Raw genomic sequence first — 26826 nt, 5'->3', positions numbered from 1 at the left:
TGCTGGTAATGTTAATTGTTCTGAAGCAAGGTTCTGTAGTGCATGCAAGCCACCTGCAGCCCTGAAGTCAGACTCCTGGGGCTGTGAGCTTCTTGGCTTGCACATGCTAAGCAGGGCTGCTCTGATCTTGGCTACTTGGCTGGGAGGGGTTAAAAGGAAGCTACGGAGCACTGATGAGATGGTAGATGATGCTCCTCCAGAGGGAATCCAGACCCACTGGGGATGCTGCTGCTGCCTTGTACTTGAAACTGGTCTTGAGGTAAGGACAAAGCCCCGGCTGGGATGATTTAGTTGGGGTTGGTGCTACCGTGGGCAGGGGGCTGGACTCGATGACCTCCTGGGTTCCCTTCCAGCCTGGGCCCTGGTGTTTGGTGAGAGCAGGGCTGGGCATTCTGACCCCAGACTGACTCTGGCTGGCTTATCACATTCTGACTGCGCATCCTTCTTCTGCAGTCTCCGCTGGCACAGGAGTGCCACGCTGCTGCCCCACACTGCAGGGCTCCCTCTCAGGGACAGCTGCGTTCCAGGCGCTGAGGAAGCCCTCTGGCCTAGCATTGTATGGACTGTCAGCCACCACTCCTGCATAGCCACATTCGCTCACACAGGCCGGGCCAGGCCAGCGGCTACTGCTTGCAAACTCTCCCCCGTGAGCCCTAGGGGAGCCATGACTCAGCAGGAGGAAAACTCCCTCAGAGAGCCCCCTTCCCACTCTACCTTCCAGCCAGGCCTAGTGTTCGTAACTAGACAGGACCCACTGCCCTTGCCACAGGCAGGGCACAGGTGGTGAATCAGCTTTTGGCTTTAGCTGAAGGCTGCATAACTTGCCCTTTGGAGGATGACAATGGCATACTGGGGTGAGCACTTTGGGGGCACCAGAGTCCTCTGGAAGCAGGGGCCAGCCCCGCCCCCCCGTCACTTGCCTGGCTTGACCCATCGCAAAGCTGACCTGGGAGTGGCGACAGGTGTGTCGAAGCGCAGGGGCAGTAGGGTGGGACCCTGGTATCCACGTGAGTCCAAGCTCCGCCATGCTAATGTCGGAACTGAATCTGAATTGAGGCATCTTCTGACAGTCCCCATTTTCTGTACTGCCTGCGTGTGTGTGTGTGTGTGTGTGTGGCACCGTTTCTGCCGCCTCCTGCTCACGCCTGTGCATCATTACAGGTAACCTGGGCAAGGGGCTGTGTCTGGGGCTGTGGGTATAGTAAATAGCAGCATCTCCATGTGTGAGGGAGCACTGGGCCCTGCCATTTGCAAGCAGCGTCACAGGCTTTTGCCGCCATACCATCCCCCTCTCTTCCCCCCCAGTTCTGACCTGTGTTCCCCGGTCCTGAGTCCCCACACTGCTCTGTCGCCTGCTGCTACAAGCCCCTGGCCTTGGACTAGCTCTCCCAGGTGCTGTGTGTCACTGCCCTAACAGGGAAGAGCATGAGATCCCAGCCCTCCTTACACAAAGAACCAACTGGCCCACAAGTGCTCCTGTTCCAAAGCGGCCGGTGGAAGGAAAAGGCCAAGCCCAGCTTACATCCAGTTGTTTGAACTGCATTTGAAAAGGGAGTAAGAGCAGAGCGGCTTTGTGACCGGTTCTGGCGGCTCCCCGCAAACGGGAAACAAGGACACCTGTTCCAGAGTTGTCCTCCTGGTCACTAGCAAACCACGCTGTGAAGCCCGCCGGGGAGTGGCACAGTCACGGGGCACCTCCTGGCGAGAATGAGAGTCCCCGCTCCTGCGCCTTCCTGGGACATGCCCCTGCCAAAGCGCTGGCAGTCTTGGGACCTGGGAGGGACTGTGACGTTTCGCCCTGAGGCAGGGGGAGATCGGCCTCAGTGTTCAGGCCCCTGGGCGTTCCTAGTATTTCTGCCCTCGTGCTGTTTTAAGGCTCCTCGTGGGCTCTGCTTTTCAGTCAGGAGACTGAGTTAGATTTTTTTCCCCCACCCACCTTAATTCCCATCAGACCACTGCACTGCACTGCACTGCACTGCACTGCACTGCGGGCCTCTGAACTGCTCTTTAAAAACCCCAGTCCCCTGGCCAGGTGGCAGCACTTAGTGCTGTGTGGTCTTCTCCCAGCCCAGCCAGAGCCAGACCCGCTGCCTTGCTGCAGCAAGCAGCTCACTGCCTCACGGGGTGACTGGCTGATACCGCCTCGGTACCCATAAACAGCCGGTCACTGCCAGCTGCTACTGCGATGGCTGCCTAGCGGTTCTAGCAACCAGAGGCAGCTGCGCAATTGGCCATGCTCTCATGGAGCACTCAGCACTAGCTGTCCCCAGGATTCGGCCTCTCCACGGCCCACATCTCTTTCAACAGGTTCCTGAATTCTTCCTTCCTAGCAGCGTCTCTTGGCCCTGAACTGCGTTTAAAAGGGAAGATGCTCAGGATTTCAAAAGGAGAGCACGACTTCAGTGGGGGCAGGCAGTGTAAAAAGTCAGGCCTTGACCTCCCCACAGAGAGCACCCAGGAACGGGAGTGCTGAAGATCTGTCCAGGCCTTGGGTTAAAGGAAGTGGCTGAGCAGCTCCGCCTTCTCAAGGACACCATGAGCACCAGTCCTGCGAGACCAACGATCCCGCCCGCTCTGCTCCCACTCAGAGGTCGTCTTCTGTCACAAGGCAGTAGAAGTCAGTCCTTGCGCCGTAGTTGCGGGATCCCAGGTCAGAGATGTCTATCTCACTCCTCTGGCCCTCTTCCAGCTGCACGTCTTCCATGATGCCAGCGGCTAGTGCAGGTGGTACTTTGGGATCAGTCATTCGAGGGGGTGGAGGGCCCCTTAAAATGGACCCTCTGACGCCTGCTGGCATGGGGAGAGACCAGGTCAGTGGGGGATGGGGGGCAGGACCCCCAGAAGCTCCTGTCCTGTGAGACTCCCAGGAGTTAGGTTTGCTTTGGAGAGGGAATGAGGATTTTGGATAGAGACTGCGCAGGGCTTTTCCAGCACAGACTAGCACTGCTAGGGTTGGTCCCTACCAGCCAACGGTGGTAGAACAGGAAGTGGAAACAAAACCCAGCTCTTAGGGAAGAGCTGGTGACTTAGTGTGACCTACAGACGTCTCCCAACCTCCCCACCAGTGCCCTGCCCTGCTGGAGGCCCAGGATCCCAGCACGCTGAGGTAAAGCTGCACTAGCCCCAGAAGGGAGCCCAGCCAAGCTCTGTGCTGGGATGCCGCACTCCAGCTGGGACTCCTGATCCTTACAGCGGGGTGCCAAGTCCCAACAACGTGCTGTCCCACGCAGCACCGGGCCGCTGACCCACTGTGCCCGGCTGCCTGCCAGTCCCAGCTGGGCCAAGCCCCAGTTCTCCCAGCAACTCCAGCCAATACGCTGGGCTTTGTGGCCAGCTGCCTGTAAAGCTTCGGTAAGCACAGGCCTCATTGTATCCCCTTTGGAAAATTAAAACATATTTCTCTGTGACTCAGCAGTGCTAACAAATCCTGGACTCACTCGCCAAGGGACAGACACCAGACCGAGCTCCTCCCTCCCACCAAGCCAGTCCACAGCGGCTGTGTGAGGCTTGGGCGAGGGCTAGGCCTTGCCTCAGCCTCTGGAGCAGGCACATGGCTGCTGCTGTGACCCTTCCTGTAAGAGTGTCAGAGCAAGGCCAGGCAGCGCAGGGGTTAAACAGGGCCTGGTGGCCCAATCGACCCCACCCCGCTTCACCTGCAGCTAGTGTCAGGCCTGGAGGAGTATAAAAGGAGGGGAGTCAGCCCAGTTCAGGGCTGACCAGCCAGGAGGCAGGAGCTGGCTCTGAGGCTAGCAGGGCCCAAGCCAGAGCTGCCAGCCAGCTGGCTGCTGGAGGTGGGGAGCCTCAGGACCTCCCCCAGGCACAAAGTGGGGAGCCCCTCGCAGGGAACCCCTCTCCCGCCAGAGGGGAAACTAGATTCTCTGGGCCACACTGCAAACTTATCCATTAGCCTCTTGGTGGGGACCCACACCCCTAGGCCCTGGCAAGGGGGCCTAGCCACTAGGCCACCCTGCCATCAGTGGGAACCACTCACGCTTCCCTTCAACTTAGGCCGTGATCTCCTTGAAGGGTGGACTTGGGGGGTATTAGACTGCCCCCACCCACACAGGGGAAGGGACAGGGCCTCCTATTACCCTGTGCATCCCAGCCCTAGTAAACTGTGGGGCTCTTACAGGAGGCAGGTGGGTCGGGTGGCGGTGGTGGGGAGGAGCTGGGACCAGTGGCCCTCCATGGTGAGTTCTAGTCACTGCTAGACATGAACATCTTGTGTTAGAGGCGGTCAGCTGGCCAGGATTTGAGGAAAGTATTGACACTCAACTTTGGATTGGGCCTGATGTTCGTGGCAGTAACCGCCTTGGGGGCGTGGGAAGGGAACTCCAGCCACCCCTCTGGGGAGGGGAGGCTCAGGGTGCAAGCCCCAGGCAGGCAGCTGCAGGGAGTAGGGGAAAGAGGACACACTGGTGTCGATCAATGGCCCTTTGACTTTGGTCACCCCACTAATCTTGGCTGTCACCATCGATGTGAGGGTTCTGGCCCACGAAAATGGCGCTCTGAGGGCCACCCCTTGCTTGGACTGGATCCCAGCTGAGCTCCATGTGTGGAACAGCCATGGGAGGTCACACACCCCGGGGAAGTCTGCCTATAGACAAGGTGTTGATGGGGTGACTGCAGCCCAGCCAGGTTGTTGTGACAGCCCCATTGCAGAACGGGGCTCAAACATATAAGAATGCAGACAGAAGGCTACTGTACCCAGGTCTCCCTCAGGATGGGGATCTCCTCTGTACTCCAGGTAGCTGCTGTGGAGAATCAGCATGGGGTCCTTGTCCTCCTGGAGCTGGGTCTGCGGGTCCCCCATGGTCCTCTGGTAGGACACCTTCCGGGGCAGAGCCAGGCACAGCTCCTTCCAGAAATCTGAAGAGGGGGTCTGTAAGGCAGAGGAAGACCCCCCCAGTAGCGTTCCCCTCTGAGGTCTGTTCAAGCCATACCCTCCGCAGATCCCTGCAAACCCTGACACTCCTCTCGACAAGTCTCAGCACCTTCTCCTGAGAGCAGTCCTGGGGCACGTGAGCTGGGAAGCACATGCAGCAGGGCTGGCTCCTGAAAACTGGATGGAGACCAAACAACTTTTTCTGCAGATGGGGTTGGAAACCCAGACAAAAGCTTGGTATTTTTTTTGCGTGTGCTCTGTCGAGCCTCGAGGCCCCAGCTGGGACCAAGGCCTCATTGTGCTGCAGAAAGGGCCAGTCCTTACCCCAGCCAGTGTATGGTCTAGGCCAGCATTTCCCAAACCGTGTTCCATGGAACACTCGTGTTCCGTGTGATGCGAATAGGTGTTCTGTGAAAAAAATTTGATTCTAGCAATATTTTTCCTTCTAAAATATTAAATATGAAATTATGTGTATCAAATACTAAGATATTTGAATAGTATTTAGACTGTAGGTATATTAATATTTATAACACGTTCATAATAGTATAGTTGTTATTATGCAACGCGTATGGAAACAATCAGAGTGGATCTGGATTGTTTCAGCACGCGTCGTCTTCAGAGAAATCCCATGGTGCTAAAGCTGAGGCAAGACTCCAACTCTCCAGCATCATTCCTAATATTAAGCAGATCTGTGCTCAAAAGATGCAAAAACACTCTTCTCATTAAAACAACTGTCAAATGTTACTTGTTTTTATTTTCCAGTAGTGTTCTGTAAAAAATGTATACAATAACAACATTTTAAAATATTTTCCATACCTAATTTGTTTTGGATTTCTTTTTCATAAATGTTTAAGGAAGGACTGCACTGTTTTGAACATTACTGTTCTTTCTGTTTTTGTTCACAAGAATGCCAAGAATCAACCATCCTTCTTTTGGCTGTTATATTGATGTTTTGTTTGGGGATTGTACTTAACTTCTAATTTTTATCCTTAATTATCGGGTTGCTAACCATTCTCCTATCAAAAGGACGCTAGTTGTTCATTCAGATGATTCTCTCTCTCTCTCTCTCTCTTTTTTTTTTTTTTTGTTCTTTGTAAAATAAGACATCTAAAAAGACTAACGTTTAAATCAACTTTTGAGCATTGCATGTTGCAATTTTTTGGTATCAAACCCCCCCTACCCTAATGAATGTGTATGTATTCCATCAGTATATTCCAAACCCAAAAATGTTCTGTAGCCAAATTAGTTTTGGAAATGCTGGTCTAGACTGACAAAGGTTGGAAGGGGAAATGAGATGCACGTGGGAGGTGATGTGCCCAGAGAAGGTACCTGGTAGGTCCATGACATAACAGAGGGCTGGGACTAGAACCCAAGTCCCCTGACTAGATGCACTGTGTTGTATCCACAGTGCATGATCTTGCCACAAACTTCTGCACCTGTAGTGGCCTTCCCTGCACTCCTGGGCCCCTGGAGAGCTGGGGTAACCCTGACTGCACCAAGAACTTCATGTTATCTGAATCAAGGGGAGATTCAGGGCTGCCTTATCTGCAGTGCCAGGACTAACGTGGGACAGAAGCTCCTGGGATCTGACCAGTACAGCTGTAAGAAGCTTCCAAACCTCTTCAGTTGCAGGGAGTGTGGCTGGGGCCAGCCAGGCACCGACAGTCGGGCACTCACAGTGCTTTCTTGGTGAAGCTGGAGGGAGCCTTGCATTTGTTCAGGACAGTTTCACTCGGGCAGGGCTGCTCAAGCAGTACAGCTCCCTGGTGTCAGCAAGGACATGTTCCTGCATGCATGGGAAGCCCCAGCAAGAGAGCTCTGGCAAGGGCTGTGCTCAGAAGATGGCACCTGGCCAAGCTGGGATCAGGAAAAACTAGCAGAGCCTGGGTGAAGATCTCTGCAGAACTGCTGAGGCTGTAGGAGGCTAGACGCTGCAGGCCTGGGCTTGGGTCTGAACTAGAAGGTTTGGGAAGCAGTAGAAGAAATCATCTGCCCAGCTTTCCACGCCAGCTTGTCCCAGACATGCTGCTCTGGAGAGGTTAAAGTGCAGGTTTGCCCTGGACAGAATGGAGCTCCAGAGCCAGTGGCAGCTGCTGAGTTCAAAGCCAAGGTCCTGGCTCCTCTGACGGCCTGACCCTGGGCTTTGGGATTCAACAGTGACTTCTTTCCTCCCACTGCATCCTCACCAGGACTAACGATTCCCCAGGCCACATGATGCCTCCCTTGCTTGTGTCTGTCCAAACCCATTCGCGGTTGGGGCTTGCACAAGCTTACTGAGGGCAGAGCCCCTGTGGTGGTGGTGGGGGTGCAGGGAGGGAAAGAAAGAGCCCAGCGTGAGCATGGGGGTTGATGTTAGAATTCGCATTTGACTAGTGACCGGAGCACTTCTAGTCTGAAGTGAGCGACTCGGTGCAGGTGAAGCTGCAGGGGGCAGCAGGCATAGGGGGTCTGTGAGAGAAGTGAGCGAGGTCATGGTGCTGCCACCCCATGCCCTCCTCTTCAGGTTGTACCGCCAGCAGGGCAGAGAAGGTAGCCCCAGCAGTTCCCCCAGTGTGGGAAATGGCTGTGCTGTTCCATAACTGGGGTGCAAAAGAGCCAGGGACAAGCCAGCTCTTACAATGCTCTTGTTAATGAAAAACAGCATTAACCTTGGTGGTGGTTGCACATGTCAAGGCCACTAGAGAAAGGGCCTGTGTTCCCACCTAAGAGTCATCCTCTGTCAGGCACGGTGGGGGAGGTGGCTAGTCCAATGAGAGAGCCCAAATGCTAACAGCACACACCCAGCCTCTGCCAGAGAACCAGAGAGGAGTCTACAGCCCAGGGAATGGCACCAGGAGAGCTCAGCTCTACTAGGGGAGTCTGTGGTCTTTGAGGAGTAGCACAGCCAGGAATGTAGCCATCCCCAGGCCCATTAGAGGAGGAAGGTCCTAAACTGTAGGGAGGGGCTTAGAAAGGCTCCACTGTCTCTGTGGGCCTCATTCTTTACACAGACAGCCAGTCTCATGCACAGCTGTGTACCAGACTTCTCTACCCAATTACCACATCCGCAGTGGCAGGCTGGAGCAGTGTGCAGACAGCAGAGAGGGGCTGTATTCCAGCTCTGCCACTGATTGGCTGTGTCTCTGGGCAAGTCATTTATAGCCTGAGTTTCAAAAGTCCTCAGCCCCCAGCAGTTCTCCTTGGTCTCAGTGGGAGCTGAGCTCTTCTGGGAAGCCGCTCGGTAGCCTGAGTCTGTGTGGAGGAGACGATTCTGCCCCATCTTGTCATCGCTCAGGCTGTGGTGCCACCAGGTGGCCGTGTGTGTCACTGCTACAGAACTCTGCCTCTGAGCTGCCAGCCTGGGTAGGCTTATGTGGATTATAGGATTTACTGTTGTTTGAGGGAAACCAAGCTAGCAATTTAAGTGGGTAATATAAGTGGCCAGAGGGCTTCTCAAGGAGAGCTGCACAGCAGGGAGTCCCAGCCAGCAGCCAAGAGGCCAGCTGCAGAGAGCTGCAGTGGGAGCTGTTCAAAAGCTACTGAGCTCTATCTAGTTCTGATATTGCAGGGCCGTTGGGTGCCTGTGGGTGCTACCATGTATGCCAGCATGACTCCCAGAACTCCTCTGACTCACGGGGCAAATAAGCCTCCCCCCCTTGGCCAGTACGTGCAGCGTCTCCAGCTGACAGAGCTGCTGTCTCTCCTGGAGGTGCTTTTATTATGCCCACAGGAGAGCTCTCGCCTGTCGGCACAGCGCATCTTCACCAGCTGTGCTGCAGTGGCACAGCTGCACCCCTGTAACACTTCTGGTGGAGATTACCCCTGAGTAGCTGAAGGCTCAGCACCAGCCCCTGCAGAGAGAGACAGCCTGTGTGGGGCCGGGTTTCTCTGCTACTGCAGCAGGACTGAAGTGACACTCTCTGCCTCCAGAAATGGAGGCGGCAGCATTTCTTAGTGGTCAGCTCTGGAACTACCCTGCACCTGCCTTCTGAACCCTAGGGTGGAGCAACAGCCAGTGCCAAGAGAAGGGAGTACAAGGGCAGGGCAGGATGGTGGAGTGTCAGATCAGCTCAATGGGGAAAGTCCTGAAGACTCCACTCGGCCTACCCAGCACTACTCTTCCACCTCTGGAGTAGCAGCTGTGGCCCACGCAGAGGCTGGCACAGTGAAGGGGTTCTTCTGGGAACTGTGGGGAACTGGGAACATTGGCCTGTGAGCCTGCAACCCCTGGAACAGCGAGGAGATGGCCTTTAACTATCTCTGTGAGAGGACCGCCCAGTGGTAAATGCACCAAAGTCCATGGCCTCGGCACACACCCTGTGGGGCCTGTGAGCAGAGGGAGCATCTCAGGCCCTCAGCCAGAGAACCACCTCTGGACTTCAGTGGTTCATGCAAAGTTTGAGATGCTGCTCTGCCAAGGATGCTGGTGCCCAGAGCCTTCCAGCGGTATTGTGAGAAACCTCACTGACCACAGCCCTCTGCTCTCACCACTTACCATCGAGTCGGCCCGCCAGAGCAGTAAGGTCACCACTTTCTTGTGCTGCTTCAGCAGATTAATGGCCGGATGCTCTATTTCCCGGTACTGGCTCTCAAAGGCGACAAAGATGGGTCTCTGAGACAGTTCCAGGAGTCTCCACAGACCTTCCCTGCAGCACAAGGCAACTGTTAAATCAGGAGTGCAGTGAATCACACCTGTTCAGCTAACCCATCTCTGCATTGTCCTGACCAAGGAATGCCATGGGGACAAGCCTCCCATTGGCTTGGGAGCAAACCACTTCACTTTGGGAGCTGGAGTAAGGAGAATCAAGCAAGGTTTTTCAGACGCATAGGCAGAGCTGGAAGAGGTGACAAGCTAAGATTGCCCAGTACTCACTCACTATGATAAGATCACATTCATTTGCTTATAGCTGTGGCAAACTTTCCGAGTTTGGAATTTTCCATGCCAGGAGATGAGCAAATGTTTTGGGAAGACTGAGGTTTTTAGCTAAATCGCTGCAGAGAACAAGATTAGGGGAGAATATTTTTCACTTTTTTTTTTTTTTTTAAGAAAAAATATCTTACAGTAGCTTCAACCAGAAGCTCTGGCTTCAGAACAAGAGGCTCAAAATTTGGTGGGATGCGGAGGTCACTCTAGGTCTTCTGCTGCCCCTATGAAAATATACCAAATATAATCCAGCATGTGTAGTTTGCACATGCTTGGTAGAAACTTACAAAAGTTTGCTTGCTAAATACTCAAGATTCTGTCTGCACTGAGCATGCTCCACGTCAAAGCTGCAAAGGCGGAGCAGGACGTACTTGAAATTGCTCCTCACCACCACCACGGGCTGGTGTGGCACCGGACATAGGAGCTGAGAGCAGGGAGATGCTCCGTCCAGGTGTCCCAGTGACTGTCCTGCTGGGCCCCCAGAGTGGAGAAGTAATAACCTGACTGAATTGCAGAGTGCTCTGTGCCTGGCAGACATGCTGACAACCTAGTGAGAACTACCTCTGTGCAGCTCAGGGAGCGGAGCAGCAGCCCAGTAGCCTGCTCAGTGGCCAGAGAGTTACCTGAAATTGTTATTGCACCAGTCTTGCTCCAGGTATGCATGTGAGAGAACCACAATGAGACGCCGGCACCGGCTCACGTTCATGATCAGGTCTGCTGAAGGCTCTAGAGGAGCGGGATAGAAATCAGATTCGCAGGCATGGCAAACGCTAAGCAGAGCCAGACTGGGTTACTGGCACTCCATTATTCTTCCCTGTCCTTCAGGAATGGACTGCCTTAGCATTTGAGCCCAAACTGAGGGCAGCAGGGCATGACCACAGTCTCTTGGACAATTGAATTCATAACTCAGCCTGTCTTGCAGAGTACAGCGCTCTTTTTCCAGACTTGGGTTACACTACTGCAGTGTTTCAACTTTTTGAGACCACGGAACACCAAACAATAATAAATTTTTATGTGGAACTCCTACGAAAATTTTCTTTAATGAAAAAAAAAAGGTCAGACCAAAAATAAAATGAAGTAATTTAATCAGGTAGCCTAGCAATGAAGATGTCTATCTCCATGTTTCATGGAGTGTTACATATCATGTCTCAGAGCTGGAAGGGACCTTGAAAGGCCATTGAGTCTGGTCCTCTGCACTCACAGCAGAACGTATTGCCATTCCTGACAGGCTCTTCTTTAAAATCTAACCTTCCCCCAGCCCTTAAAAGGTCCCCTCAAGGATGGAGCTCCCAACACTGGGTATATAAGACCAATGCTCTAACCATTTAGCTACCCCTCCCCCACATAACAAACCATAAACCATCAGTGTATGATATCAAAAAAGTGTCAGCTGCTCAGGGCACACCTGGGAGTTGTTCATTGAACACCAGTGTTCTGCAGAACATAGTATAAGAGCATGTCTATACTTACCTGGGGCTCAATGCACCACAATCGATCTTTTGGAGTTTGATTTTGCCGCGTGTGAGAAGATGCGGCAAAATCAATCTCTCTGGGCTCAGCCCTTGACTGTGGTACTCCACGTAAGGCATGTTGGCTTAAGCCCAAAGAGCCCCGATCTATACTAGGGCAGAAAGTCAATTCTGGTACGTTGATTCTAGCTATGGTAATGACGTAGCTAGAATTGCATATATGGCCTGACTTTGTTCCCTAGCGTAGGCCAGGCCATAGAGTCACTCGTGCAGTGTTTCTGAAGAGAGGGTTTTCTAGTGGTTACAAGAGGTGAGCAAGTCTCAGGACTCCTGAGCTCCTTTCCAAGCTCTCTCGTGGAGTTGCTACGTGATATTGGAGGGAACACTTAACCCTTCAGTTCCTGTTTCCCCATCTCTAAAATACTCAGCCGTTCACATCACCACATTCTTAGTCAGGGTTTGTAATCGTTGATGGCCAGGTGTCTAGGAGGGCCAAGGGAAGTGTCACTAGAGAGCCAACCTGCTGTGCAGGACCTGGCTTCCTGTGGCCTGAAACGCAATTTCAGTAATCGAAGGTCGGGGCCGACAGTCCCGCAACAGGGTGCGTCCCTTTGCAGGCACGGGTTAGATGGGAGACAGTGTCTGGGATGGGCCGTACCTGAGTTGGGCAGGATGGCCTTATCATCCAGGAAGAGCTTGTAGCCATGCCGGTTCTCCAGCTGCGGCTTCATAATGAAGTTCACAAACTTCGTGTCATCTGGAGAGTTTGCATAGGACACGTAGGCATCATACAGTTTCCCATCTGCAAAAAGTGCCCAGTAGGGCACGGGAGAGGCAAAAGAGGCACTTAACATTGCAGCGTGGCAGACACAGAGCTCAGCGGGGCAGCACAGAGAGCCAATCTCCCAGCTACTTCCCAGGTTAGTCTGCATCTGAAGGGATGTGGAACTAGATGGTGCTGTTTCCAGGATATTGAATGACATGGAAAAATTCACCTTGTAGGAAACCCAATATCCCAGCCAGAGGGACCAGAGAGCTCCAGGAATGGACTTCAGCATGTCCCTGTTCCCCTGGGGGAGAGCAAGGCAGGAACTGGAGCTGATCTTAAATCTCATGTCCTGGTGACATCATTAGAATTCTTTCCCCAAAGAGGACTCCACTGATTGCTGTTACCACTGGCTTGTGCTAGCAGACGGCCTGTTTTTGGGACAAGAACCAGCTCTTTGTGGGTGTTTTGAAGAGCACCAAGCAGATGGTCCAACTTCTTTGCTTTGGGAGCAACTATAATCCAAGTGCAGGTTGAACTTCTCTAGTCCATCACTTGGCCAGCAACATCAGTCATCTGGCATGATTTTAATTAGCTGGAGGCCCACTTATAACAGGTGTGGCCAACTTTCCCATGGTCTCATAAAGTTTGTTTCCAGCCACCAGTCCTGGTTCTCAGTGTTCTGAGCTGTTATTTAGCTCTAATTTACCCCCAACACATCTTCTAAGAGCTGGGTAAGCAGTGGAAGTGTTAGTAATGCTGCTAGACAAAATTGACCTCCTGTGGTATGGCAAATTCTCTGGTTTGCCACTAGTCAGGTCCTGAGGGTGCCAGACTAGAAAGGTTCAACCTGTAATAATATAAATCTCACAGCAACCCCCCTGCAGTGGCACTCACCATCTCTATAGTGATGGCTTTTTTTTAAAATACGTAGACATAGAACATACACCTCTAGTATTTCCAAATTTTAAAAAGACCTTAAGTAGAGAGACAAAGTAGGTGAGGCTTTTTTGTTTTATTATTACTACTGAACCAACTTCTGTCCATGGAAGGTACAAGATTGTATCTTTCACCAACAGAAACTGGCCTAATCTTGTCTCTGTCATATCCTGGGACTAAATATAGCTACAGCAGTCTTGAAAACAAACATAATTTTAGTTAATGTTGAAAGAATCCATTATATATTTTAAACAGAAAACCCTTAAAATTATTGCTGTTTTACCAAAATGACAACTAAAAGTCCCAAATAAAAAGTTAGCCTGGAAATTCAGAATTAAAAGTTCCACTTCAAAATACTTAGACCATGTATAATTCAAAGGATTCTGCCCCCATGTCCCCCATTAACAAACAAAAACTTGAAGAATACTTTATCCATCTGTTACTACAGGACATCTCAGTGACTGCAAAACAATCCTACTGAACTCTTGCAATGGACTGCAAAGGTTAACTGTTTTGCTTGGCACAACAGGGCAGAATTAAGAATGTCGAGATGAGTTCTGTATTTGCATGCTTCCCAGTGTTTAGGAGGTTTTCTGGCATAGAATTCCTATGATTTCTACGTTTTGTAGTAACTTCTCCCACTGAATCACGTTCTGGTTTTACTTTGACAATGATCTTAAAGGCCTTGTCTTCAAGCTGAGTTGTACTGATCAACTAATTGAACACAATTTATTCCCACTGAAGCAAAAGGGCCTTGGACACTTTTATTTTTGGTTCCACATAAGTTGGGTAAGAACAAATTCAAGCTGAACTGCAGCTGGATCCTATAATGGGGCATGCAAAGCAGGAAAGGAGATGGCTATCGAAGGCCCAATCAGTCCAAACTGAGACACATGGAGTAGCAAGCAGGCTGCCAGGGTGAGGTTTAAAAGCCCTAGGCAGCTAGGGAAGCAGTAAGAGAGAGCAGAAGTTAGTCAGGCTTCTCTCCAGCAGTTAGTGCCTAATGCCAGGGAAGACTGATGTTTAGCATATCTCCTGGAACAGAGAAGAGATTTAATGGTATGTTGCTTTGGGCTTATTTTGGCTTTTAAGTGTCCCAGAAAGTGCAGAACTGCAAGTAACCTAGCCAGTGGTCTAAGGATCTGCACCCCAGGCAGAGCTGGAGGCATGGTGGACCTGTGGAAAAAACCTCTGGGAAGTGGGGGCTGCCCTGCATGAAGGGTAAAGATGTGCGCAGTCAGCCACTTTTGAGCTACATATCCACAGATTGGTTTCAACAGGTTTATCTAAATGGTGATACATACGGGTAGATCAAACTAACCCTAAACTTAAGTCAACATGAGGAGTAGCCTCCCTAGAGAAGGTATAGACTTAACAGGAGGGAGATTCTCATTAAGAACCAAGGAGTCACAACCCAGACATGTGGCCTATGGAAGGACCTGGACAGGCTGGGAAGAGCCAGGCTGGCTCAGGGTAGGAGTCCACCTCTGGGTAGGTGGAGGCAGGACAATCCTGCTCTCCGATCCTTGGCAGAAGCTTGGAATGTCTGGATCATGGAGTCTTCCCCACTGCCCCCAAATGTGCAAGTCACTCTGAAAATGGGATTCCCCAAAGCCCTGTGCATTACCATTGATCTCCAGCTCTCCGTAACGGTTCCGGTACCACAGCAGCATGTTCAAGCGGCACTTTGCATAGATTGCAGCCGTGAGCAGCAGTAGCCCCAGGACTAGGAGGGCTGCCAGCACTGCACTCACATGTCCGGCAGCTTCTGCAATTACAGGGAAGAGTGTGTGTTCAGGCCAGTTACCAGGGGCACTAAAGGAATTCTGTACCTTTTTGCAACTGTGGGGTTTGAGTCTGGTAATAGCATGTAGAGGTTACTGGCCTCAGCTTCTAGCTTGGCCCATGGGGGGGGTCTCAGATCAGTCTAGGACTGTTGTGGTGTCTGTCTGAGGATGCTATCCTGCATGTACAGGAGATGGACTCTGATCTAATGGGCTTCTTACATCTCTAGCCATCATTGTGGGGAGTGGCTCAGCTGCATTAGCTTAAAGCAAGAGCACACAGCTCTAGTAAAAGAGGGGCTAATAGAAAGGCCCCACAAATCTGTGACAGCAGCCTAGATGCATGAGTGGGTTCTGGGGTGCAGAGTCATTGGTGCCCCCTGCCTACCATCAGCTCTACTGTCAGAGCTGACATCTTCTGACTGAGGCTAGTGAATGCCTTTGCTGGGGCCTGCGCATGTGTGGAGAGCGTGCATTAGTAGGGCTGAATCCAGAGAGTCCCCCATCATCAGCTCCTTGCTGGGGGCCCTTTAAAACAAGGAAGTCTTGATGTAGGCGACTAGCCTGCGGGAGGCAGCCCCATCTCCACTGCTTCAGGATAGGGTGTCCCCCTAAGGCACCACATTCTGTCAGGATATTGAAAGAGCATCTTTATTAACCAAATTCCCCCTTTGCTCTCCCCCGCCCCCCAGCCTTACTCCAAGTCTTATTGCTGGAGGGTTTACTGCCAAAAGAGCAATAGCAGAGAAAATCTGACAGTAAGTTCAAGACTTGCCTCAGCAGGTTAACAGGCACTGCATACGCCTTTAAACCCCAGAGCTAATCGGTGTGTCCTGCCATAGACTGGCCAAACCTCATTGAAAGGCTTTATCCAGTACCAGAGATTCCCAGCCTATGGGTTGCCATTAGATTTTTTCTACAAGTCCCCAGCTGAGCAGCTCTGAGCTGCATATGGCTCTTTAAAGAACCACTTGCAGCTCCTGACACTGCTCACTCCTCCAGTTCCCAGGCCCTGCCCTGCCCTGCTGAAATGGAATCAGTTGCATTGGTTCAACAGTTGGCAGGAGGGATCTGGCCATTAAACCAATTAAACAGTCTCACTTCAGCAGAGCAGGGCAGGGAACTTCCACACTGCAGGTGGGAAAGGGAGTTGGAGGGCTGGGGAGAGCTGTGTGGAGGCAGCCGTGGCCCAGTGAAGGAGCAGAAGTGGCAGTGCACAGAGGTCATGTGTAAGCCAGGGAGTGGGGGTGCATTTTTCCCAAGGGAAAACTCCCTTCCCCCCCCCCCCCCCGCCTTTTGAATTGCCTTGGTCACAAAGTCTTACTGAACTGGCAAAATGGGTCCTTGTCTCAAAGGCTGGGAACCGCTGCTAGCAGACCACTTAAGGTGTAGTAATCCCTTCCTTGCATCTTTATCAACGTGATGTAACTGCCCAAATGGCTACCTGATCTCAGTAGCGTGAAAGTGGCCGTGGTGTTCCTAACCAAGCAGGCAAACACCCCATACTCCTCATCGCTTGTCAGGTTCACCCTGAGAATGCTGGACATGAAGGCTTCTGTTTCATTGTCACTGAGCCTAGGGGACAAAAGACTAGTGTTAGTGCATTGCTACAGGGTAGTCCTTCAGGGAAAGGGGGTCCTATTAAACTAGGAAGAGGAACAAAGAGGGATTCTAGTTAGTTCATCTATGTGTTGTCTCCAGGATAGCTCAGCTTTGTCATTGTCCTGCAGAGAACATCTCAGCCCAGAAAGGGGAAGGATAGCTGCTATCTTCCTCTGCCACGGGTCTGTGCTCTACCTGAATGCCATTACTTTAGTTAGCCTTTTGAAGAACCTTTGTCCTAGGCCCAATAAATGATTAACCAGGGGCTGGTTGAGTGTGAATTTGCCGCCTCCTTGGAGACTAAAACCAAAACTTGCAAAATAGCTCCCTGAAGTCAGGTTTTTAAATCTATAAGCAAGAACCTTTCAGTGGCAGGAAGGCCTTCAAAAAGGTAGGAGTTGCTCTGATGGATTCCCCATTGCCTGGCCAAAGAAATGAATGAACAAATGTGCTCATGCACTTGAGCTCCAGCAAAGAACTTCAGATGACTTGCCTCAGCTGGGTTAAGTTGCTAACCCTACTTTTCATTCATGCTCAGCCATAATCACACCCTGATAGCTGCAGTATTCCTATGACTCCTGAAGGTGAGAGGGATAATGCATCTGGCTGCAGAGAAGTGAGGGCACAGGGTTCAGTGTGCTACCTTGTGTGTTTAGCTCTCTCAAACTAGTGTGCTCCTGTGGGCAGACAACATGCTGTAGGAGGAAAAAAGTCCTGACAAAGCTCAGGCTAGCTCCTGTTAGCAAGAAGACCTATTAGACAGCTTTCAGCAGCTCCTGGTCTGCACAGAGGATTGGGAAAAGCTTAGCTAGCAGATGTGCCTCTACTAGGGGGTAAAATCTGCTCCCAGTGACTGTAGTGCCTACTTGGAAGAATGTCTCTGATCACTGGGATTTACCATGGTGGCAGACCTGAGCCACAATGTGGTGCAGTGCTTGGGACCCCCATTTTGTGCTGCAGAATGCAGGGATGTTAGTTTAACCAGTGAGGCTCACCCTAAATGGAATGACCTACTGGTTATAGTTAACTAGTAGGGGCTGGAGCAGTCCTCTGCCTGTGGTGGGCAGGGGGTAGCTCCAGTCCCACAGGACCATCCTGGGTGGAGGGGGCCTGCAACAGAGTAACCCTGTGTGCAGTGGCTCCAAGGAGTGGGGGGCGGGGCGGGGAGCAGTGGCTGGGAGTAGGGGGAGAGGTGGCTGGGGAGCTTCTCTGCTCCCTTCCACAGGTGCAAAGCAAGATTTGTGCTGTCTACACCAGCACGTCTGCTGCTCACTGAGCTTGAGTAATGAACAGTAACACTCGCCCTCGGGTGCATTGTCAGAGCTGAGACGGGCCTGGGACGAGACTAAAGTGTTCTGGCAGAGCTAGGGGGCAGCGGAGCTTTAAGAACAGAGGTGCTGAAGATGAGGTGCATGACTAGAGCTGTGGGGGGGACCCCAGAGCCAGGCTGGGATGCCGTGTGCATCAGCCCTTTGGCCAGAGGCTGTCCTGATGTGTTGATCACTGGCACACTGAGTCCAGACCTAGCGTGAAGCTGAGCTGATCAATAGCAGCCATGAGAATTTGAGTAGGGCTCAGTGGAGACTCTGGGTCCAGCAATCCCACTGAAGCGTGGCTGGCTGGGCGTAGGAACACTTCAGCAACGGTGGCAGCAATTTGTTAGGCCTGTTGGCAGCCACACAGAACAGCTCCCCTTTGTATTTCCAGGGGGGTCAGATGCCTCACCAGGTTTGTAACTCGCTGGTGTACTGGCTGCTCTCATTGCCGAACAGGAGGCCATCTTTCATCCAGTGCAGAGCAGGGATGCATTGCTGGTCGAAGGGCAGCCTCACGGTGCAGTTCAGGGTGATCTGGCTTCCTAAGGCAGGCTCCAAAGTCTGATTGCTGGATGGGAGGAGGACTTCAGGAGGCCTGCTGCAAAGATCTAGGGGGGACAAAGGAAAGGCTGAGAAAGTGATCACCTGACTAGTAAAAGGAGTAGCAACACCACACTGTAAAATGCCCCCACTGCCCAGCCACACCATGTTCGTAACACAGGTGTCGTGTCTGGCTGTGTTCCCCCAGCCCAGTCCTCAATGACTATATAGCTGCTAACAAAATCCCTCCTTTAGTCAGTGAGCGTTGGGTTAAAAAGGGTCTAACTTCTGAGATGTCAGACACCTACAGAGCGAGCAACTCTGCACCCCATCTGCCATGTCACTGCTGGTCCTGAGGGCTAGGAGAAAGCCACGGCAAAGAGCAACTTGCCCTCTCCTAGGTACCAGCCTCCTTTCTGTGCCTGATTCATATGTCTTCAACTTCATTGGGTGCTGAGGCTTCTGTCCCTTCACACTTGGTGTAGGAGGAGGCTCTCGCTCCCTGTGGAGCGGCTTTCCTGGAGCACCTCGTCACCTCTACGCTCCTCTACTCCCCTGTCCCCGCTTCTCTTGCTGCTGAGTCGCTAGCTCAGTGTCAAAGCACCGCTCGTGAGGCTTGAACCCTTTGCTTCCTGCTCAGCTGCCACGTTAGGGAGCAAGTTTGCATACCTGCTCCTTATCCCCTTCGTTGGCCCCTGCTTCTGCCCTTTTCGTTCTAAAATCAATGACCAGATGCTTAAATGGAGGGAGCAGCGTGGTTAGAAGTGGGACATGTATTACACCACAAATATTAGTTTCCAGTCAAGCCCACCTGGACAGGACACTCACACCTGCAGCTTCCCTCTCCTCGGCTTACAGAGCTTTGCTGTGTCAGAGGTGCAGAACTTGACCCTTCATGTGTACAAGGGTCTAATAAGCCAGCAGTTGCATTAGCTTTCTCCTCTCCTGCACAGCAATGTCTACTCCCTGCATCAGCCAGCAGGAGGCATCGGTGTTCCAAGCCAGGTATTTAAAGCTATACCAAGTGGGTGACCCGACCCCCTATCCCGAGCCCTACCTGCCATGGCCAGCCTGACTGGAGGAGGTGTTTCTGTGGCTGTTCAGGTAGGGCGTGCAAGTGTAGCTGTCAGCATCTCCAGCCTGTGGGTGCTGGAAGGTGTGGTCAGTGGTCCTGCTGGGGTGCAGTGTGCTGCGCAGATGGCTCTGTGCAGAGATTCACCAGGCGGCAGCTCTTGCTTCACTGGAGGTTAAAGTCTGAGCTGGAGGCTCTGCTCGTACAGTGGGCAGAACAAATGATTACCAGGTTCCTGCTGGCGCCGTACCTAGAGATCATAGAAGCAGTCGAAGTCCTGGCAAGTCAGATCCAGGGTTGCTGCTGGGAATGACATAGGAATAAGCTGAGCATGAAATATATCAGGTTAAAATGCAACAGCTTGTGCAGTTAATGGTACACTCCATTCATGCAATGTTCCCCACCACCAGCTGTCCTGCACAGATGCCAAGTGTCGGCTGAAACTAGCTCTTTGGATTGTGGTAGCACTGAAGGGTCCTGAACAAGATCATGCTAGGTCCTGGACATACAAGAAACCAGCTGCATAGTGTGCCAATTCCAGAGAGATGAGCCAGATGTATGAAGGATTATCCCCATTTCACAGATTGGAAACTGAGACTCAGGCACTAAGTGACTTGCCCAAGTTTGTGAGGGACACGTAGCAGGAGAGGGGGGCTCTATTCTGTTCTCCGAGCTCCCATCCCAGGACTTAATTCCTCCCTGGAGTAAGCATGGTTTGGCTCCCAGCAGCACTGCAGGGACTTGGCTGGAGATGAGGCAGTGTCCATGAGCAGGAAGGGAGAGCAGGGCTGACAAGGAAAAGCTCAGCAAGAGACACTGCAAAACTGCTGTTCTTATGCGAGCTCTGACTTCCCAGAGGTGCAGGAGGTTACACAACCCCTCTTACTGCCCTTGCTGGTCCAGGCTCTGGCAGAGCTGGGTTTGTTCTAGGGCAGTTTCTTCAGACCCATGTCTTCCAGCTGACCTCCACCCTCTGCTTTGTCTCCAGCAGCAGTTTAAAAACCCCACCACACTTCCGCTGGGCCAGGGCTGGATATTGGCTGGCCCAGAAACATGTGGTCTTTGCTCATGATGTAAAGCTTGTGGTGCCAGGATCTAGCTGGAGCCTGCAGGGGTAGAGCCCACCCCCAGCCTGCCTGGTGGTGCAGGGAGAGCACACTGAAGAAGCTCAGGTTGGAGATGTGGGGCTGAGGTGCCCCCTCAGCTGCTTTTGCTGTACAGCCCTGGGGCTTTCAGTCACTCAATCCAATGCCGGGCTTCCCCGAAATGCACAGCTCCCTGTGGGTTTTCCACCTAGACTCCCCCAGGCCACGCCCAGCTAGATCACTTCATAGGCCCAACACTTGGGAGCCCCATCTAGCCAAGAACTAAGGGGAGGGTGAGGAAAACAGCCCCGGAGCAAATGTGGATTCAGACATGCATTGTCTTCATGCAGCTCTGGCTAAGCCACTCATTAACTCTGGGAGGCCGTCAGCACTCCTGGCCTGCGAGGCTGCACCAGGCTCCAATGGCTCTTGATGGAAAGACACCCTGGCTGCGCTTCAGCTGAAACTTTCTTGCTCATTACTCTAATTTCTGTGCTCTCCCTCCCCAGACCATTTGCAGCCATTTCACTTCCCCCAGGACCTTTGTGCCCTTTTGATAAGCCCTTTTGTTGGCTTAATCTCCCTAGTTCTCCATTTTCCTTGCAGAAATCAATTCTTTGATCCCATCACATTTTAACTGCTGCTCCCCCACTCATGCCTCCCCTTAAGGAACAGGGGGACATCCCTGGGCACACGTTGACTGCAGTAGGTAGGAGAACGAGCAGCTCGCTGCATTTGTGCGTGGCAGATGCACAGTCAGGTCCCTCGTCCGCAATGAGCGAGCTGTGGAGGCTGCAGCATTCCCTGGAAGCTGAGCAGTTGGGCGGCCGCCCCGGAGAGATTCAGGCACCACCCAGTTGGCTAGCAGACTCCCCGCAGATGGCAGCATGTGTGTCTATTGGTGGGGCAATCTGCACGTGCCTTGATGCACATAACAAAACTTATTTCTGCCATGGATGCGGGGGAAGTAGAGGGACCACTGGCAGGCTGTGCAGGTAACTGTCCGCTATGGCCCTCCACCTCCTATCAGCAGCACGGGAGATGATGAGACTCAAGGCTGACCTAGGCAAACATCAACTCCTCCTCCTACCTTGGCACAAGCCCCTTGCTGCCCTGACCTTCCAGCTGTGGTGTCCTACATGCAGGATCATCACTGCTTTGCAGGAGAGGAGAAAGTGTGGTATTAAACTCCGCCGCTACAACCTCCCCTCAGTGGCAGGTGATGCTAAGAACAGTGCTCAACAGCTTGTTTTATAACTTCTGAATCTCTCTCTTCTGCCATTATCGGACGCCAGGTGCACAGACAAAGAGAGCTAAACTGTGGATGATGGAAACCACTTCAAGCCAAGGGGTGTGGTAGGACCCCCCCCGCCCAGGGGGCGCAGGCCAGGCATACCTCCTTTCGCACACTGACCCCCATGCTCTTCTCCTTTGCAGTAAGCTGGGGAGGTGAGATGCAATGGGACGGCCGTGATTCAAAATGGGTAGGGAACCCACAGCCTGTGAGGCAGGGCACCTGCTCCCCAGCAGTGGCATGAGCTGGTACTCCAGCTCCCCACTGTGCGGAGGGAACCCTGGGCCTGGCAGGCTGGATTCGGTCCACAGGCTCTGCCTGGCAGGAGGAGGAGGTAGTTCTGCAGACGGCTATGCCCTGCCCCCACAGCTGGGGGGATGGCTGTGCAGACAACTGCTTACCTGCAGGCTCCCCCTACCCCTACCAGTGCTCCCATTGACTGGAATTGTGGCCAGTGGGAGCAGGGGGGTGCTGGGGAACAGCAGGGGGCATGAATCTGTGAGCACCCAGGGAGCTGCACAGGGAAGTGCCTGACTCCCTGGCACTTTACCTCTGACGCACTGAACCCCTCTTTTCTGGCCCCACTCCAGAGCCTAGGAGGAAGTCCACAAAATCTAACAGCCCTGTGTCTCCAGAAGAGTTAATCTGGTCTTGGAGAAGCCCTGAGCCCTGTGCTGGAGTGGGAGAGGTCTCAGTGGGAGGGGCAGGGGGTATCTGTAGATCACCCCCAACCCAAAAAAACCTGGTTCAAAATGTGCCTTCAGGACAAAATACTGTCACCGCACAAGCTGCTAATGGTGCCAGCAGCAAATCCTCACTTTCCATATTCCACCCGCCCACACGCACCTGCCTCAAACCCAGATCATTAACCCGGACACACAGTGCTTCACTGTTTAACCCTATGCAGGCTGTGTAGACTCCTAAAGTGCTACAGGTTGAACCTCTTTAATCTGGAACTCTCTTGTCGAGCAACATCCATCATCCGGCATGATTTTAGTTAGCCGGCCGACCGCTTCTCATGGGTGTGGCCAAATTTCCCGAGATCCTGTGAAGTTTGTTTGCAGCCGCCAGTCCTGACTCCCAGCGTTCTATGCTGTTGTAGCTTTTTTTTTCTTTTTTTTAAACCCCTTAATGCCTTCTAAGGGCCCAGTAAGTGGTGGAAGTGGCAATAATGTGCTAGAAATTATTGACCTCCTGTTTGGCAAATTGCTCATCCAGCACCAGTCAGGTCACGAGGGTGCCGGACAAGAGTTTCAAGCTTACAGTGATGGGAGGGTCTCCTGCCACTGGAGTGAATCAACCTCTGAGAGGCTGCAGCTAGGCAATAAAAGAACTAGCAGCGTCAGGCCTTAGATCACAGGGGTGGCCATGTTAGTCTAGCTTCACAAATAACAGGCAGTCCTGTAGCACCCTAAATATCTAATAAATTTATTAGGTCATGAGTCTTACCCACAAAACTCACTACCTAATAAATGTTAATCTTTAAGGTGCTATAGGATAGCTTGTTTGTGAGGTCTTAGATCCTCTTCACACCATTGGTGAAGGGGGTGGATCTTCCACACCCAGGGCAATGCAGCTGGGTTGACTTAACTTCTTAGCAAAGAACTGGCAGGAGTCCCTTGTGAGGGTAAAGTGCTTCTCAGATGTTCCAGTGGAGCTCCCTTCATCACCAAGAACAGCTCTTTCCAGCCAGACAACTGCTTCCAGCACAGAGCTTAGATTTGCCAGTGGTAACTGAAGTCATTAATTGAACAGTGTGCAATGTATTTATACTAACAAGTACTGTGTGTCTGGTGGCCTTTCATACCGTGGAGCTACGTGATGTGGGTGCAGCTTTCTCAAGTGAAGAGACTGCGTGTGAGCGCGCATGCTCTTACTGCCAGGCTTTCAAAGAGAGGTGAGAGTAGACCTACAAAGGAGTCCAGCCCTGCAAGAGGGTGTGTTCCCAAACCACTCAGTGTGACCTTTCAAAGGCAAACATCATGGTAACTCCGTTGAGTCAGTGAACTGACTCTGGCATAGGAGCAAACAGAGAAGGTATGTTACATGAAAGGTGGGCAAGAGAAGCATTGGCTCAATGTACCCAGAATGTCAAACTGTGGGAACTGTGTACATACAACCAGTCTAGGCACAGTGGGGTAATTGATTTGCACTGATAGACCCAAAGAATCTTATTAGTGCACAAGCTTGTAGATTAGTGTAATATTGGACCAACAAACTGACCTTGTGAATGACTTCTCCAGGGCCACTCCCACCATAAATGCATCCTGCATACCAGGGAGGGGCAGAGATTAAATCTTATCTCAGTTTCCCTCTTGTGGGCCCCATGACTTGATGCTCTTGATACACACTGCTTCCGAAACTACAGCTGGGGGCGGTGCTGACTGCTAGATAATGCAGGTTTCCCAGGACTGAGCTGCACCTGGGCCCACAAACCTAGCAACAGAGCGGCTTGAAGCTGAACCTTTCTCAGAAAATCAGTGCCCCTTTTTATGAGCTGGGAAGCGAAAGGGTCTGTTGTTCAGTGGTCAGGGTCTGGGGGCTTCCAGCTTTCATTTGACTGGAACAACCACAGCTCCTTCTGCGTGGCTCTCCGCAGGAGACCAGCTCATGGGTTAAGGTAAACCCAGAGATGGAGGCTTACTGTAGGGACAGCTTTATCAACTACAAGTTCCATTGCAAAGCAACAAGTAACATTCGTTCCTCTCTCACCTGTCTGTAACAGACAAGCCAGCACCATGTGCCCTCTTTCCAAATCCACGGGCATCGGGCTCTTTGGGAAAGTACTGAAATGGGAATTTAATTGGTGGTGCATGGAAGGAGCACTGGGTGGTGGTGGAGCTACTACTAGGTAAATCTGAGGCTGGGAACCCTTTCTCCAAGCAGCTGTGGCTGTTCAGACTCAGTCCAGTCATGCCTGGTAGAGGAGCTGGTTAACACAAACCAGTGGGTCAGAATGAGAGAGCCTAAGAAAGTCAGACTCCTAAAGCCCCTATTAATGGTGGAGCAGGGTCCGTCAGAGCCCACCCTTCTGAGTCAGTACCAGGGCCCACTTTTTCCTATCTCATGGTGAGCATGAGACTCGTGGCTGGTAGACAGGCCAAGCTGAAGGCTGTTGTGGCAGGAGGAAGCCAATCCCTGCCTTGTGAACATTTCAACTCCTGCCAGCCATGCACGGGAGGCTGGAGCAGACAGGTTAGGGTCTGAGCAGATATACCTGGGGACCAACAGCTGTCATGGGCCCCCTGCCAAAGTGATTGGGGGGAGGGGTTCTCTGTGCCCCTGGCAGTCAGCCCGTAGTTCCACCCTCCCCATGTGCAGAGCCACATAACAGCAGGCCACAGCACTTCAGAAGGGCCCAGAGCTCCAGCCACCACTGCTACTTCAGCAGTGGCAGTGACTGGAGCTCCAGATCCCTTTTAAACATGGGGCCTGGGAGCATCTGGCCCTTTCCCTCCCTCCCCCCATTGGCAGGCCTGGTTAGACTCTGCCCTTCAGCAGATGATGCCCCTCACAAGTCAGTCCGAACCTGACCTGCCCCCTCCACCCCAACTGGAAGTGCTCACAGCTCAGGTTTGCTGGAGGCCAGTAATGCTACCCTAGTAGCAGCCTTGGCTCTCTGGCAAAGCCCCTTTGTCCTACGAGAAGTGGGACAGAAGAGACGAATTACCCTGTGCTAACAAAGGCACTGGGTGTTCCCCACACTGCTCAGTGGGGTGTAAGCAGGGTGCTAGGCAAGAGCTTAAGGCAATCAGATCACCTCATATTGTAGGAGGAACCTAAAAAACGGCAAAGTCTGAGGCAAGGACGGCGAGAGCTGGATCTTTCTGGTGTGAGAGCACACGCAGTTTGTATTTCTAGAACAGAGTAATTTGCTGCCAGGCAGGCAGTGAGGCCTCTACATCCTGAGTCCAGTGGGAGAAAGTAGCCCCAAGAGAATCACTTATCAGTGGCTGACTCTAGGATGTTCCTGGGGGCTCTGAAAGGTGCATAAGCCATATGATGGGGTATCTCTGTGCTCCCCAGAAGTACAGCTCAGCCTCTGCTTTGCGGTCAGCAGTTTCGAGGGCCAGAGGTCTTGGGAAGTCAGGGTGCTGCAGCAATTTCATTGAACTGTACTCTGGTTTCGTACTCTCAGGGGTGCTATATCCAGTAGGACATGTTACTAAGGTGGCACTGCTGAGGTTTGCAGAGACACTACCATCTGCTACAACAGTGACCTGCTACTTCAGAGAGGTGGGTGGCAGGGTCAGTCGGGGTAGAGGGGTTCCCAGGAAGGTACATGGGGTGGGGAGCCAGGGTATTGAGAAGCAGGAGATAGATGGGTCGGGGAAGCCTGCAGTATCAGCCAGTGGGGATCACAGATGGAGATCCCCCAGAATCAAGTGGGAACCATGGCTAGACAGCAGCCTGTGGGAGCAGGGGAGCTCCCCAGAAGGCCAGCCAGGGACTGGAGCTAGTGCAGAGCGTCTGGGTATAAAAGCCGTAAGAGAACGTGTGGGTTTTCCCAGCAGGAACTGGGGAGGGAAGAGAGGCCCCAGGGCCAAGCAGATTAGAGGGCAGCAGCATTGGGGAACCAGTGGGTCCAATACTCCCAGATGTCTAAAGGAGCAGAACCCACCTTTCAGCAAGCGCTGCACTCAGTGACCCGAGCAGCAAGCTCCCACCCTGCTCTACATCCCCTCGATTCCCTCCTCACCTGGTGGGGCTGTTGTCCTCCCTGCAGGCACCCTGGGAAGGCAGAGGGCTGCCAGCACAGCTCTTAGGGCAGGCGTCAGTCTCCCCTCCACAGGTCAGCCGAGGGGAAAGGATTACCGCTCCAAGCAGCCCTCTTCCAGCTTCATGCAGGGGCCTCCAGCCCCAGAAGCTGGAGCGTTGCACATGCTGGGTGCTCCCTGAGCCCAGCCACCTTGCTCATGTGACCAGCTGGCCCTGCCAGTTATGTAATTCTTCTAATTGTTCAACCTATGCCCTTCATTTTGGGCTTCAAGGGCTTGTTCCACTCTCACCACCCCCCAATCACAAGCCTCCAGGCCTGCACTAGGGACAGCCAGTCCCCTCCCACCTGCTGCTCCTAGCTTTCCACCTGAACAGTACAGGGAAAAGGAAACTTACAGGCACTGGGTAAACAAAACCCGCCCAACCTGTTGGCAGCGGGGGACGGGCGGAGA

The 26826-nt window shown here is 52.5% G+C and overlaps 1 protein-coding gene across 3 annotated transcripts; it reads right to left on the bottom strand.

The window, feature by feature from the left end:
- Positions 1 to 1519: 1519 nt before the first annotated feature.
- SIGIRR (single Ig and TIR domain containing) lies at positions 1520 to 26590 on the bottom strand. Of its 3 annotated transcripts, none has more exons than XM_074997945.1 (10): positions 26355 to 26590; positions 19262 to 19579; positions 18074 to 18272; positions 16191 to 16321; positions 14590 to 14730; positions 11916 to 12059; positions 10412 to 10514; positions 9360 to 9510; positions 4708 to 4882; positions 1520 to 2790 (listed from the first exon to the last, which is right to left on the bottom strand). In XM_074997945.1, exons 2-10 carry the CDS (start codon positions 19266 to 19268, stop codon positions 2585 to 2587), a joined length of 1257 nt encoding a protein of 418 aa, XP_074854046.1. In that variant the 5' UTR covers positions 19269 to 19579; positions 26355 to 26590; the 3' UTR covers positions 1520 to 2584. The 3 variants fall into 3 exon arrangements, with proteins under 3 accessions (XP_074854046.1, XP_074854047.1, XP_074854048.1); XM_074997946.1 differs by having other exon boundaries at positions 19262 to 19576; XM_074997947.1 differs by having other exon boundaries at positions 1520 to 2787; positions 26355 to 26587.
- Between the last annotated feature and the right edge of the window lie 236 nt (positions 26591 to 26826).

Source organism: Carettochelys insculpta, chromosome 6 (genome assembly GCF_033958435.1).
Source record: "Carettochelys insculpta isolate YL-2023 chromosome 6, ASM3395843v1, whole genome shotgun sequence".
NCBI lineage: Eukaryota > Metazoa > Chordata > Testudines > Carettochelyidae > Carettochelys > Carettochelys insculpta.
Note: the sequence above shows the minus strand (reverse complement) of the source record. Positions and strands in the feature narration are given on the sequence as shown.

Excerpts from the sequence above, each read along its gene's own strand:
- SIGIRR (XM_074997945.1), bottom strand. Across the intron at positions 16,322-18,073 it reads ACCAGCGAGTTACAAACCTG|GCTCAGTGACAATGAAACAG; the intron begins GTGAGGCATCTG and ends TTTGTCCCCTAG. Across the intron at positions 2,791-4,707 it reads CCATCCTGAGGGAGACCTGG|CAGGCGTCAGAGGGTCCATT; the intron begins GTACAGTAGCCT and ends TCCCCATGCCAG.